This window comes from Cupressus sempervirens, chromosome 1, assembly GCF_028749045.1.
Source record: "Cupressus sempervirens isolate cs-2001-9-10 chromosome 1, ASM2874904v1, whole genome shotgun sequence".
Taxonomy (NCBI): domain Eukaryota; kingdom Viridiplantae; phylum Streptophyta; class Pinopsida; order Cupressales; family Cupressaceae; genus Cupressus; species Cupressus sempervirens.
In genome coordinates this window covers 710,797,041-710,812,116 of record NC_143118.1, presented here as the reverse complement: position 1 = coordinate 710,812,116, position 15,076 = coordinate 710,797,041, and the positions used below count along the sequence as shown (strand labels likewise).

Below are 15,076 nucleotides of genomic sequence, written 5' to 3'. Positions count from 1 at the left end.
AATATAGGGTCATTGATGGCTTTATGAAAAATTGTCATTTTTGAAGTTATTACTAGAAAAAGAACAATAAAGAAAATAACAAAGTAATAAAAGGAGTAACAAAGAAATTAGGAAGCATATGAAAAAAAAATTGAAGAATGAATGAGTATGCTAAACTCTTGTCAAAGGTTTTGGAGAATACTTCAAGGTTCAATGATAATCAAGATAGGTTTTTTAGTCCCACATTTGTAGATGCTTCTCTATTTAGTTATAATGATAATGTTAGGTCGTTTCTTATTATTTTGGTTGTTTTGGATAAAGGAGTTAGGGAGAGGGCCCTAAAACTAAATATTACAAATAAATAAACGCTTTACTTAGGGTCATTACATCCGAGCAGCTAGCCAGAAAGACCAGAACCAACATATAAGTCACTCCTCAAAATAATCAAAAATATCCAAGATCTACCACTACTACTGATACCAATCACAAGATTAGAAATTAAACTTATTGAAGACTGTATCAAAATAAAAACCAAAGGAATAACTTGCAACCATATAATTCTATCCAAAATATAAGAATCAATTAACTATTTTCTAAAAAATAGCAATAACAACTTAAAGTTTTAATACTCCACAAATTCTTAGCAACCAAAAATATAGAGGTCTTAATGTAGTGCAAGTTCACAAAAGCATAAAGCATTGTAAAATTAATACTAATAAAATTCTTAACACCTATATAAGAGGTGAGCCAAAAACTAAAATAGAAAGAGAGGCTAATTTTTTTTAATGCCATTCCACTCCTTGATCAGCTGGGCAAGCTCCCCTTGCCAATCTATAATTTTTCTAGCATCATGTATATTTTCCTTCTCCTTACTAGTTGGGTCCATGTCCTTATTCTTGAAATCTTAATCTTTCCCATAACCACACCCAAAAGCATTCTTTCCATAATCTCCCTCTAGATATGACAGATAGTTTCAGCAAAGACACCCATCTTAATGTGTACATTATGACATCTTTGTAGAGTTTTCCCAGGGAATCAATTCTAGCCTAAATTTTTTCCAATCTACCATGAATGTTGTCCTCAAGATCTTTAAACCTTAAAATAATGGCATCCTTGTCCATGTTTTTATCCTAATATTCCTCAGTGTAGCCTTTATCTTTCTAATATTTCTCTCTACATTAGTAGGGTCATTCAAATCATTCTTATTATCAACATCCCGTCCTAGGTCAACTTCAATAATAGCCTCATTTTCCACCATGTCCACACCCTCATCTTCTACATCATAGCTCACTTCCCCTTTCTCTATGTATTTTGTATCATCTGTGTCCTTTTTTTTAGTTTCATCCTTTACCTTGTTATATACCTTGAGGAACATAAATCCCTTCGTACCTTCAGGAATGTCCTTCTTGTTATCCTTCCACTAATTCTATTCTTTTTTCTTTCTAATTCTTTTTTATCTCCTTTTGGTAGAGGTAGCCTCTTGTTGGCCACCTTTCTCCATCATGTTCCTATCCTTTCTCACCTCATCCTCAAAATCACAGATGTCAACATCAATAATTTCTTTATCTATCGTACTCCTTTTCAATGTTGGGCCTTGGTTTCTTTGGGGGAAAATTTTCCTCTAACATGTGTTTTGGAGTAGCAAGGCTTCCTCAACAGATTTTCTATGGCTAGGAGAAGATAGTAGAGGGTCCTTAGTGAAATTTTTCTGGGTCCTAGGGTTACAACTTTCTTTTGTAGGGCTTCTAGTAGGAATAATTTATAATCTTTCCATTTTAACAAATGAGTTGTTCTCAATCTTCTCTTTACCTTTCCCATAGATAAGACTTCTGCTACAAGCTAGATGATGGTCAAGCACATAGTGATATAAAACAAAGATTAACCCTTGATGGAGAGGTGAGTTATCTCCATTTTATATGTTACCATTTAAAGTGGAAACCAAAAAGAATGGGACATTTACTATTTTGGTTGTTACTACAAAACTTCATTTATATGAAAAATTTGCACTCTCTGAGTATAAAACTTGTTAGTTTCTTTCATATTTTGAAAAAGAACATACTCTTATAACTACAATATGATGTTGAGATGCTATGTTTTTTATATAAAAAGTAGTCAAAATGGGAGGTGACCCGAAGACAAAAAAGTCAGCTAAACATCAACTATAAGTCATTACCATCATATTAACCTACCCACTTCCTTAATATCAAAAACCTCCTAACTAAAGTATTTTTATATCTTAATCTACTATATTTTCTAGTTATAAGAGTACCATAATTGCATATAAACCTAGCCCAATTACACGATTTGGGCATATAGCAAGCACAAAAAGTATTAATATAAATAAGCCCATGAGATATATTATAATTTGTTAAGAATAGAATACAAGAAACAACAAAAAGGAACAAGGAGCTAATTCTCCTTCATCCTTATTTGGAATCTCTAGTAAAAGTTTCATCCAATCATCCACTAGGAAACCATATAGTGAATGAGTAGTCTCTATATCTTTAGCATCATTGATCTCCTCCTTGCCAACCTGAAGAAGGTGGAGGGTAGTGGTTGCTGAATGCATGACACGAACAAATAAATTTTCCACCCTATCAAACTTGTCCTCTAAGCCCTTGTTATTCTTGATTAATGAAGTGATGATTTTCTCCATCCTAGATAAAGCATCTTGCATCAATGGATGGCCATTAAAGGTTTTCAAATGCAAGGAATTGTCTCTGTATAATTATGTCCTCCCACAAGTTCCTTGGGCTAAGTTCCCCCATTCTTGGCAATCTCTAAGTTTCAAGTATCAATGTTCAAGTTTCTAATATGGGAGGTGATAGTCCCCTAATCACTAATTTCAAATGCCACCTTCGACACAATTCTTTTGGCTTCACCTTTAAAAAGTGTCTAACACACAAAAAAGCTTAGGGGAGTCTTGATCACCCACTAGGATATCCCAAACCTTATCTTCACTAACTGTGTCCTCATCCTCTGGAATTCCACATAATTTCTCTTGGTCGCCTTCCTTTTAGGTCTAGGACGATCCTTCTTCTCAGTATTCTTAGTAGATTCTGAGCTAATGAGTCTCTCTTGACCTAGAAGGGTAGAGGGATTATTTTCTCTCAAACTTACTAGACCTATCAATTTGATTCTTACTTATAATTGCACAACTATCCACATCTAGGACCTCAATCTTAGTCTCCTTAGTAGTAGAGAAGGGACCCATTTTATCCTGGATATGTCTAGAATGGGAAGAAGCTTGGGGTGTAACAAAATTTATAAGAGGAGAGGGGTGCAAGTTTAGCACTTGAGGGTAAAGGACCTTATGAAATCTATAGAGACAAAACATAAGAACTTAGTGGTAAATGGTATAGCTTTTATCTTCGTCTCTTTTCTTAGATACAGTTCATACACTATCTTCAATACAGTGTAACAATAGGTAAGGAAAATATATAATTTCCCTATTCCTAAAGTGATTGAGGATGGGAATGTGATAATAATATAGGACCTTAGACCTGTCTCCAAGAATAATGTATCTCATGATAGCATAGCACACCATGTCCCATGGCTCTAGAAGTTATTTATGAACAAACCTGCCATGAAAACGTTCAAGCTCCTTGCCAGAAATGTTGAAATAATATGTTGATAATGTGGCTCACAATAGTATTAGGACGAGATTAGAATGTATATTATTGGTAATTATTTTTATTGATTTTGCTTAATGGTTCACAAGAGAGGTTCTACTATTGTTTCTTTATGTTTTTTATATTGACATAATAAAAAATTAATTTAATTCTAAGTAGATTTTGATTTAAATAATAAATTAATTATAGATTACATTCATTTATTTGAATAAAAGATTCCTAAAATTGAACATCTTGATGATTCATAAATTATATTTCGCAAATAACTTTATTTTATTATATTTAAATATTATTTTTTATTGAAATATATTTCTCATTCTAATAGAAAGTTTAAAACACAACTTAACGGAATACAACCCATGATCAAAGAAACTTTAAACACTCCGAATAATTCACTACTATATAAAATTTATATTAAGATAAAAAATCATAGCAATTCTACATATTCAAAATCAAATATAACCAAGCTGGAAGCTGTAATTGTAACAATCCAAATTTCCAACATTGAATGTGGAAACCCCTTCTAAAAATGTAGAACCACAATCCCTCCCTGCCCCTGCAGCAGATCCTAAATCCTTTAGAAATCAGAATTGAAGACCACTTCTGCTTCAAATCACCATGAAAGAAATCCAGCGAAACCAACAAAAGCCACCAAATTAACGAAAGAGAAGACTGAGATTCCCGAAGCTTCATTGGCATTAGTGGGATTCGAACTCGGGGTAGTCTTTGTAATTGGAGTGCCTGAACCAGAAGAAGCAGGGGTGGTATTAGAAGATCCCGAACCTGCGCACAACAGCAATTAAGACAAATTCTATCTACTCACCATCTGCCAAAAACTTTCGAAACCATAATCTACTAAAATAAAATGCAATAAGACACAAAAATACATTACCTGGGCATTGGCTGACGGGAGGGGTTTTCACATTGCATTCCCCGGGCATAGCCAGAGCTCTATTTCTGTTAATTGACGAACTATTAGTTGCAAGCAGCTGGCAGAGACAAGGAGCATTAGTCTTCACAACAGAAGCAAGTGCGCTGCAGCAGTCCTTACTAGGCTCTGCATCTTGTCCCGTCACGTAATTCAAACACGGCGTTAAGCTTGTCAGTGCGCTGTTGCAGTTCGATTGTGCCACTGCCCTGTGATTTTCTACCATAGCCATGAGCATCACAGTGCTCAAAATTACGGCAACTGACGGCGCTGGCTTTCTTTCTGTTATTCTTCCAGCCATTGGAAAACAATAGATCTACCCCCGGACGTCACGGTTTCGAAACACCAGACTTGCTTGTTGCAGAGTTATGTGAGGGACGGGTTTTTGTAGGGGAGGTTTGTGGAAATTTTGGTTAGAATGGGGAAGCGTAGAAGACAAGGTCATTGCCGCTCACCAAATGCTGCTCATCAACACTTTGTCTTTGCCTGATTCAGCACGATACCGTTGTTTTCTAAGCTGCAGAGGCCATTGGATTGGCTAATTTCGCCGTGTTTGAATAAGCACTCGCAGGCAGTCTCCAACATTGTTAGGGTTTGTTGTGCAAACAACCCAGCGATTGGTTTTCCAAGTCGTGAACATCACGTCTTTTTGGAAATAGTTGTGGTTTTATTGTTTGGTTAGGTTGTTAAGAATTTGTTCCGAGGGCGACTTTACTAAATATAACTTTACATCTAGTCAAATTAGATTCAAGTTTTTGTGACGGCATTATAGATCAGTATTCTTATTAGTTATTGTTATTTTAATTGGCCAATATTGTAAATCTTTAATGTTTTCAACAATTTAGAGAATATAATAATAATAAAATGGACGTTTAATTAAAACATGATGTGGGGGAGGTGACTAAAGACATTATCATTTAATTAAGTGTCTTTATCATATAATTAGAGAGAAAAATATTATAGATGTTTAAATATAGGTATATTTTATTAATTGAAAAGATATTTTAAATAATAAAAGAATATTTATGCAATTCTAAATTATTACAGATAGATATCTTTTTTTCTAAATATGAAAATTATTAAAATATATTATTTTAACTTTAAAAAATTAAGGTAAGAGTCTCCAACACAATGTCAAATTGTGAGCATATGTCCTAGGTCCTGTGTTCGAGTCTAATCAAGCTTAATCAATAATAATGATGTTAAAATATAATACATAATAATAATTAATTTTGGCTTTCACCTCTTACCATTCAATACCAATCAACACACATGCACACACACACACACATACACACATATTATTTTTTATGAATAATATGCATATACATATAATCTAAGCTAATTTTATTGTTTTTGAATAAGGACTTACAATAAGTCTCCGACACTGTTAGGGTTTGTTGTGAAAAGAACCCAATGATTGGTTTTCATAGTCATTAACATTATATCTTTGTGAAATAGTTGTGGTTTTATTGTTTGGTTAAGTTGTTAAGAATTTGTTGTGAGGTCAATTTTACAAGATAATTTTATAGCTAGTCGTATTAGATTCAAGTTTTCATGATGATATTATAGATCAATATTCTTATTATTATTTAAATTCATAATATTTTAAATCTTAAACGACTTCAATTATTTATAAAATATTTTTTTTAAAAATAGCAATTTAATTAAAAGACAAGGTGGTGGCGATGACTAAAGTCATTATCATTTAATTAAAATAGAAATATATATCTTATAGATGTTCAAATATATGTATATTTTATCGATTGAAAATATATTTTAAATACTTAAAGGATATATATGCACTACTAAATTATTGTAGATAGGTGTCGATTCATCTAATTATAATAAATATTACTATTGCATATCAAGAAATAAAGGAAGTAGATCACAATGTCAAAAGGATACCCAAAGTTATTGATATGCATGATCTACCTACCCATAATACAAAAATTAAGTCAACTATGATAGCCATGAAGAGTTTAGAGTTTAATACATATCTGTCAATGAACAGATTGTACTTCAAGAAAATATATGCAAATATAACCTTGAATGCCCAAGTGAAAAGACTAATCAGCACTAATAGTTGGATAGGTTATAATTGGATTGATAACCTTCCTCTGAATTTTATTAGGTACAGCTCTCCATGTAAGATATACAATGAATTAAGTATGGATGCTTCTAACTAGAAAGCACAAAAGGAATACAAGCATCTATCCGTAAGCATAGAGTAGATGCATAAACTTAATAATTGAAAAGAAAGAAAAGTAGAGAACAACAGATTACACAAAGTTCATTTGTTGTATGTTGCATTACAAAAGAAAAAAGATCAAAGGAATCATTTCCATCCTCCTAAGAAAATGAAGAATCAAAGCTTCAAGAGATCTTGATTATCAAAAATGTATTTACAAAAAAAAAACATCGGACGCACTTAAAGAAAACTGAAAGTTACAAAAAGATAACAATCCCTAGAAAGTAAACTACCTAAACACAAAGTTCTAGTTTGTTGTTATCTTTCAAATCTCTCTTCTTTAAGATGTAAAAGACTACATAGATCTTATTACATGCTGCATTAGATTTACTATCTAGAAGAAAATGAAAACCCTCTCCCACACATTAGATTTTGAAGTCAAATTTCCCTTTAACAACTAACATAAAGTCTAGAAGAGTATAGCTCCAAAGTCTGCCTTCTTCTCCCTAGAGAACTAGAAAATATTTGTATCCAAAACTAGAATCCCCTCCCTACAATAGCATAAAATCTCTCTCTAAGAAGGAACAATTGAACCGGGCTCTCTCCTTATCCTCCTTCCTATTTAACTTTCAAATCAGACTTGCAACCTTTCAGTTATAAGGATAACTAAATCTTGAAGGAACTGATATCACCAAAAAATAGAGTTATCTTTTTCTCTATCGTGTCTTTACCTCTTCACCTTCTATTTTATTTTTTTTGGAAAATGGGTAAAAATCTCCTTTTTTGCATTGAGCACAAAACGTATAAATATTTTCTTAAAAAAGAAATGATGACACCTTAGAATATGTGCTTCTTTAGATAGCTGGCATATAATTTAACTTTTTAAAGTTCATCTGATTGCTTTGGCATGAAATCACCAAGCTGTCCATACTTCTATTTTGGTATCATTGAAAATTTCTTGATTGTCGGTGACATAACTTTACCACCCAATTCTATGCAATTGCCACCATCATTTGTATTTTGATTGTCTCCTTGCATGCATTGTAATTTGCATATGTGAATTATACGCATGCAATTTTTGACCCACCTTTGAATATCTAAACCAATGAGTTGGTTTGGTAACTCACCTTCGCATAAGTATATTTATGCCATGAATGGTGCAAATGTCAATCCCTTTCATCTATCATTTGTGCAGGAGGTGAATACTTGATGTTAAAGCTTCCATTACTAGACTCAAGTATGGTTTGTGGGCACTATGTTCCATGTTTGGCCATGAAGAACATCAATGAAGTGCAGAAAATGTCGCCAATAAATGTGATATTGGTTGGCTATATTTGGATTCTTTCTACTGCTTTCATCTTTGTGTTATGTGACAGGGCACAAGTTAAAATTTCATTATGTCTATGGAAAGTTTGGCTTCTGATGTCATACATGTTATCATTTCATTTAAACCACTAACACCATTACTATCTTACAAAGTATCTCATACATGCATACGGTTCCCAGATGCCTGCATCACTCTTTGATGAAACTTGAGCTTGTGTACTTCACCACAGAGTTTTATGCTACTCTTTCACATTAGAAACTCGATTACCTCATACTATTTATGGTGCCATATTAAGAACATCTTTGCTACGATGTCCTTGTTTCAGTGTTCTCATAGAACATAGGATTTGAGATTCCACCTCATGATAATCGAATATTTTGTTAAATGGTTCGCATATGACCATGTACCCCACGATGTGAATGTTTCACATTCATGGTTGTGGCTTTTGATGTTTATTTCAGTGACTAGAATGATTAACTGGCAGTGTGTATAATCCACATGGCTTCATTGCCAAGGCTGCAGGCACCTTTGATGACTCCATGTATTCAAAACCTCAAAATAGGGACAGACCCAAACTTTGTTGAATGATTGGTCTTCAAAAAATGTACTTCCTTCATTTCCTTACATGCTTCCTATTGAGGAATTTTATGAATGTAGCCAAAAGCTCAAATTATTTCAAAGCCTATTTGGAGTTTCATGCTTGTGGTTACACACTTTACATATGAACAGTTCATGATATTCTCATGAGATGGAGAAATTTGACTTTTAACACTATCTGCAAATCTTGACACCCAAATGTAGACCGTAGCTCTCATCCTAATTTGAAATATTTCCCACTGTTGGTGAAATTTTTAAAACTAAATGGGTTCACTAATTTTGGTGTCGAAGTTTAGTTCATTACTATGATTTGGTTATTCATTTAGTTGATTGAAAACTTGACTGCATTTATAGCCCCAATCCTCAAGACCTCACTTCCTTGTGTTTTTGATTAATTTACAAATGAGCTATATCAGCAATTGATGCAACTCTGAATGTCACTTCACACCATTGCTTTAGATAGTTGTTCTCTATTAACTTGTCTCAATGTATCAAATTATGGGGGACAATATAATAACCTTTATCATATGCTTTATATAACTTTAGAAAGATAACTCCAAGTACCTCCACCTAAGTCTCAACTTGATTAGTGATTTAGCATCAAATCACCAAATACTAACACATAAATCGTGCTTTTAGAAACCACACCAAAGAACTCACACCTCAAAATATGCATTTGAGCCATGGGTCTGAATTTTAAAACTAAATCTTGAAACTAAATCTAAATCCATTTCTAAGCTTTGGGCTGTCAATTTTTTGAATCTACATTCGAAACTCTGATAAGCTAGAGCTTCAAACTTGAAATTTCTTATGAAAACTTGAACCACCTCGAATCAATTTGAATCTTTGAACCACTAAAATATTGCACCGAAGATTTAGACCATAACCTTGCACTTATGATAACTATTCTCTGAACACATCTGTTATGCCACATTGAAACAATGAGCTTGTAGAATCATTCAAACTTGTTCCAACAAGTTGAACCAAGTTGAACTGCTAAACTATTTTGAACCACCTTGAACTACCTCGAACTTCTTTGAACTACTTTGAACTTTAGTTCAAAGCAGTTCAAAAACATAAATTACAAGTTTTAAAATTGTATCCATATTGAATACTAATAGGGGCTCTAACTGTGGGACTATTTTTTATGCAAAAATAGAGAACTCCAGCAATCTCTAGCTAAAGATGAGTGTCTTGTCCATAGGAAAAATAGAGTCAACAAGAAAAGAGGACTGGGAGCTACTTGTAGAGAGGCTGGAGGGGAGTAGGGCAAAGCAAACAATCCAAAACACCTAAACTACCAGCAAGCACAAAGCTTGCACATTATTCCAACTACCACTACGCACAACAAAAACTTATTTAAAATATTTAAAAAGGTAGGGAGAGAACCTACCATAAGAACCAGAAGAAAGAAGAAGTTATGTGAATCCATTTACTAGTTGGGAGAAATGGGAGCCTTTCTAAAATAGCAAATCGTACCTCAATGGGACAGCTCCAAACATTGCTTGCTAATCACTCTTTTAATGCCAAACTTCAAACTGACAACATACATACATATGTTGATCCAACACTCTTTTTCGAATAGCCATAAGTCATCATAGTACTCTCCTTCACTTGAGAAATGATCTTTCACATTCACAAGTTTAGATTCTACTTGAAGCTGAAAAACATAAAATGTAGAAACCACGCCAAAAGATGATGTGCAACACCTAGAAATGTTGTCATGAAGATTCAATTCTTGCACATGATCATGGTTAACTTGCAACCATGGAGACACCTCATTCAACATGGCATCAACCCTTGGATATATATTTTCTCCATTTCTCTCAAGGAACTAGCTGTCATCAAACATGCCACAAATTCTATCTTTTTCTCTTTCCAAAATGCCATCACATGTTTTAGCATTTCTCCCAAAATCCAAATCAACAAAACTATGCATAAATGGATGAAAAGAGAAATTATCAATGAATGCTTCATTCTCAATCTAGTTTGAACAAATACCTAAGACATCATCAAAGAAATGATGCAGCTTGAGTGATGACAAGAATGTGTCTATGATTTCATCTTCCTCATTAAGAGGAGTGTCTTTCAGTTGACATCTCAATTGAATCACCACTAGATTGGACATCAGTTTCATACTTCCTTTCCTCAAGAATAAAATCAACATGAGTATTTTCATTCAAATGCATCTTTCTCTTATTTTCATTAAAAATTGGATCATCATCAAATGGGCTGACTTGAGAGAGGTCTTCTAGCTAAAGATAAAACAAGAATTTATCAATGATTTCTTCTTCTTGATCATGAGAAAGAAACATGTCTTCATGCACTTTCACCTTGTCATAATTACATATTTCATCATCAAACTGAACAAATCTTTGCATGGGCTCATTACTAGTTTTCAAGCGCAAGGAATCATCTTCATTTTTCATGAAAATGGGAAATTCATTTTTAGGCTACATGTTATTCTGAATCTTTTCATCAAGAAGACTTTTCAAAGAAAGATGATCAATATCAAAGGTGAAAGATTGAAATTCTGGTGGTGAGTTGTCTACTTTCTTTCCAATAGGAACTTTTGAAATGAGATGACTATCAATATTCTCAAAACTCAAACTTTCAAGACATGGAGAAAAATATTTATATGCACCTTCATTAAAATCAGCATTACCTATAAGGTCTACTGCTGCAATATCTTTAGAGTGAAAAGATTCAAGAATAGGATCTTTTTCAGTATTCACATTCAAAGAGCCAATGCCCTCACATCTCTCATGAAATTTAAAGATTCATTTTCAAACAAAGCATCATTCGAAAGAATTTCAACAGAATCTTCAAGAAAAGAACAATCACCATGATCCTCTATTGTAAAGCTTTCTGCATGAGATGAAGAAAGATCTTGAGACAAGATTTCATTATTATTGCTTAACCTTTTCCCATTTTTGGCATGTACATTCTCATCCGTTGAAATTGAATCAACATGAGGCTGGAGTAACTCTAGTTGTACTTCTTGCTCACTCATGACTAGGTGATTTAGATACATGGGTGAGACTGAAATAACGGGAGGTTCATCATCATCTACCTCCAAATGCTTCTTCAATTGAGCCACTTTCTCTTCAAGTTTTTGCAAGTCTTTCAACTTGTGAAATATTTTGTAGAGGCCTTTCCGTAGCAAAAAAATGTTGTTTCATCTTCAAAGCTTATATTTTCTAGATACCCTTGGAAATACTTTCTCTAAATCTGTCCAAAAAGTCACATTACACTTTATCGTCAATTTGACAAAGTTCCAGGAGAGAAGAGTCTAGCCTTGGTCTTCTCGTGACTTCTATATCTAGCATGGTCTTTGCATAGATTCACCGATCTCTTGCACACAGAGATAATTATAAAATTGAGGAAGTAAATGTTACATGCTTAAATCTTCACTTTGATTCCCTAGTAGAGTTGCCAAAAATCTGTTAGTGAACAAATTGTCCTTCAAGAAAATATACCCAAATATAACCCTAAATGCCCAAGTGAAAAGACTAATTAGCACTAACACTTGGATAGGTTATCATTGGATTGATAGCCTTCCTTTGAATTTTATTGGGTATAGCTCCCCATGTAAGATATACAATGAATTAATTATGGATGCTTTTAACCAAAAAGCACAAAAGGCATACAAGCATCTATCCATAAGCAAAGAGTAGATTGATAAACTTAATAATTGAAAAGAAAGAAAAGCAGAGAACAATAGATTACACAAAGTTCAATTGTTGTATGCTACATTACAAAAGAACAAAGATCAAAGGAATCATTTCCATCCTCCTGAGAAAATGAAGAATCAAAGCTTCAAGAGATCTTGATTATCAAAAATGTATTTATAGCAATATCGGATGCACTTAAAGAAAACTAAAAGTTATGAAAAGATAACAATGAGTCGAAAGTAAACTACCTAAGCAAAAAGTTCTAGTTTGCAGTTATCTTTCAAATCTCCCTTCTTTAAGATGTAAAAGACTACACAGATCTTATTACACACTGCATTAGATTTACTATCTAGAAGAAAATGAAAACCCTCTCCCATAAATTAGATTTCAAAATCAAATTTCCCTTTAACAACTAAAACAAAGTCTAGCAAAGTAAAGCTCTATTCTGCTACAACTCCAAAGTCTACATTCTTCTCCCTGGAGAACTAGAAAATCTCTCTATCCAAATCTAGAATCCCCTCCCTACAGTACATAAAATCTCTCTCTAGGAAGGAAACATTGAACCCCTCTCTCCTTATCCTCCTTCCTATTTAACTTTTATATCACACCTACAACCTTTCAATTATCAACATAACTGAATCTTGAAACAATTGATATCACCAAAAAATAGAGTTAGCTTTTTCTCTATTGTGTCTTTACCTCTTCACCTTCTATTTCAATTTTTTTTGGAAAATGGGTAAAAATCTCCTTTTTTTGCATTGAGCACAAAGCTTATAAATATTTCCTTAAAAAGAAATGATGACAACTCATAATATGCGCTTCTTTAGATAGTTGGCATATAATTTAACTTTTTAATCTTTATCTGATTTCTTTGGCATGAAATCACCAAGTTGTCCATACTTCTATTTTGGTATCATAAAAAATTTATTGATTTCCAGTAACATAAGTGTGCCACCCAGTTCTATGCAATTGCCACTGTCATTTGTATTTTGATTGTCTCCTTGTATTCATTGTGATTTTCGTATGTGGATTGTACACATGTTGTTTTTTATCCACCTCTGAATATCTAAACCAATGAGTTGGTTCGGTAACTCACCTTCACATAAGTATATTTATGCCACAAATGGTGTAAATGTCAATCCCTTTCATCTATCATTTGTGCAGGAGGTGAATACCCAATGTTGAAGCTTCCATTACTAGACCCAAGTATGGTTTGTGGGAACTATGTTTCGTGTTTGGCTATGAAGAACATCAACAAATTGCAACAAATGTAGCCAATGAATGTGATATTGGGTGTCTGTATTTAGATTCTTTCTACTCCTTTCATCTTTGTGTTACATGATGGGGCATAAGTTAAAATTCCATCATCTCTATGGGAAGTTTGTCTTGTGATGTCATATATGTTATCATGCCATTTAAACCACTAACACCATGAATATCTCATGGAGTATCTCATACATCCATATGGTTCTTGGATGCCTATGTCACTCTTTGAGGAAACTTGAGCTTGTGTACTTCTCCATCGAGCTTTATGCTACTCTTTCACATTAGAAACCTGCTTACCTCATACCTATTTATGGCACCATATTGAGATCATCTTTGCTACAATGTCCTTGTCTCGGTGTTCTCATACAACATAGGATTTGAAATTCCACCTCATGATCATCAAATATTTTGTTAAATGGTTTACATATGACCATGTACCGTGTGGTGCGAATTTTTCACATTCGTGGTTGTGGCTTTTGATGGTTATTTTACTAACTAGAATGCTTAACTAGTAGTGTGTATAATCCACATGGCTATCAATGATCTTTTAACAATTAACACATGAATTCATTGACAAGGCCGCGGGCACCTATGATGACTCCATGTATTCAAAAAATCAAAACAGAGAAAAACCCAAACTTTATTAAATGATTTATCTTCAAAAAATGTGCTTCCTGTATTTCCTTACATACTTGATGCTTCCTATTGAGTTTTATGAATGCAGCCAAAAGCTCAGATTATTTCAAAGCCTATTTAGAGTTTCACCCTTGTGATTACACACTTTACATATGAACACTTCATGATATTCTCATGAAATGGAGAGATTTGACTTTTAACGCTATCTACAAATCTTGAAACCCAAATGTAGACCATAGCTCTCATCCTAATTCAAAATATTTCTCACCGTTGGTGAAAGTTTTAAAATTGAATGGGTTCATTGATTTTGGTGCCAAATTTTAGTTCATTACTATAATTTAGTTATTCATTTAGTTGATTGAAAACATAACTGGATTTATAGCCCCAATCCTCAAGACCTCACTTCCTTATGTTTTTAATTAATTTACAAATGAGATATATTAGCAACTGATGCAACTCTGAATGTCATTTCACACCATTGCTTCAGATAGTTAGTCTCTATTAACTTGTCTCAATGTATCATATTATGGGGGACAATATAATAACCTTTATCCTATGCTTTATATAACTTCAAAATGATAACTTTGGGTACCTCCACCTAAGTCTCAACTTGATCAATGACTTAGCATCAAAATACCAAATGCTAACCCATAAACCATGCTTTTAGAAACCACACCAAAGAACTCACACCTCAAAATATGCATTTGAGCCATGGGTCTAAATTTTAAAATTGAATCTTGAAACTAACTCTAAATTTATTTATGAGCTTTGGGTTGTCATTTTTCTGAATCTACATTCCAAAGTCTGACAAGCTAGAGCGTCAAACTTGAACTTGCTTATGAAAAC

At 33.4% G+C, this 15,076-nt stretch overlaps 1 protein-coding gene across 2 annotated transcripts; it reads right to left on the bottom strand.

The window, feature by feature from the left end:
• Positions 1-3,999: 3,999 nt before the first annotated feature.
• Positions 4,000-4,909, bottom strand: LOC149579943 (non-specific lipid transfer protein GPI-anchored 5-like). Of its 2 annotated transcripts, none has more exons than XM_089787859.1 (2): positions 4,504-4,909; positions 4,000-4,394 (listed from the first exon to the last, which is right to left on the bottom strand). In XM_089787859.1, exons 1-2 carry the CDS (start codon positions 4,838-4,840, stop codon positions 4,225-4,227), a joined length of 507 nt encoding a protein of 168 aa, XP_089643985.1. In that variant the 5' UTR covers positions 4,841-4,909; the 3' UTR covers positions 4,000-4,224. The 2 variants fall into 2 exon arrangements, with proteins under 2 accessions (XP_089643985.1, XP_089643994.1); XM_089787868.1 differs by having other exon boundaries at positions 4,000-4,352.
• Between the last annotated feature and the right edge of the window lie 10,167 nt (positions 4,910-15,076).

Coding starts and splice junctions, on each gene's coding strand:
- LOC149579943 (XM_089787859.1), bottom strand. CDS start 4,840: ATGGCTGGAAGAATAACAGAAAGAAAGCCAGCGCCGTCAGTTGCCGTA. Junction 4,395..4,503: donor TCCCGTCAGCCAATGCCCAG/GTAATGTATTTT, acceptor TGTTGTGCGCAG/GTTCGGGATCTTCTAATACC.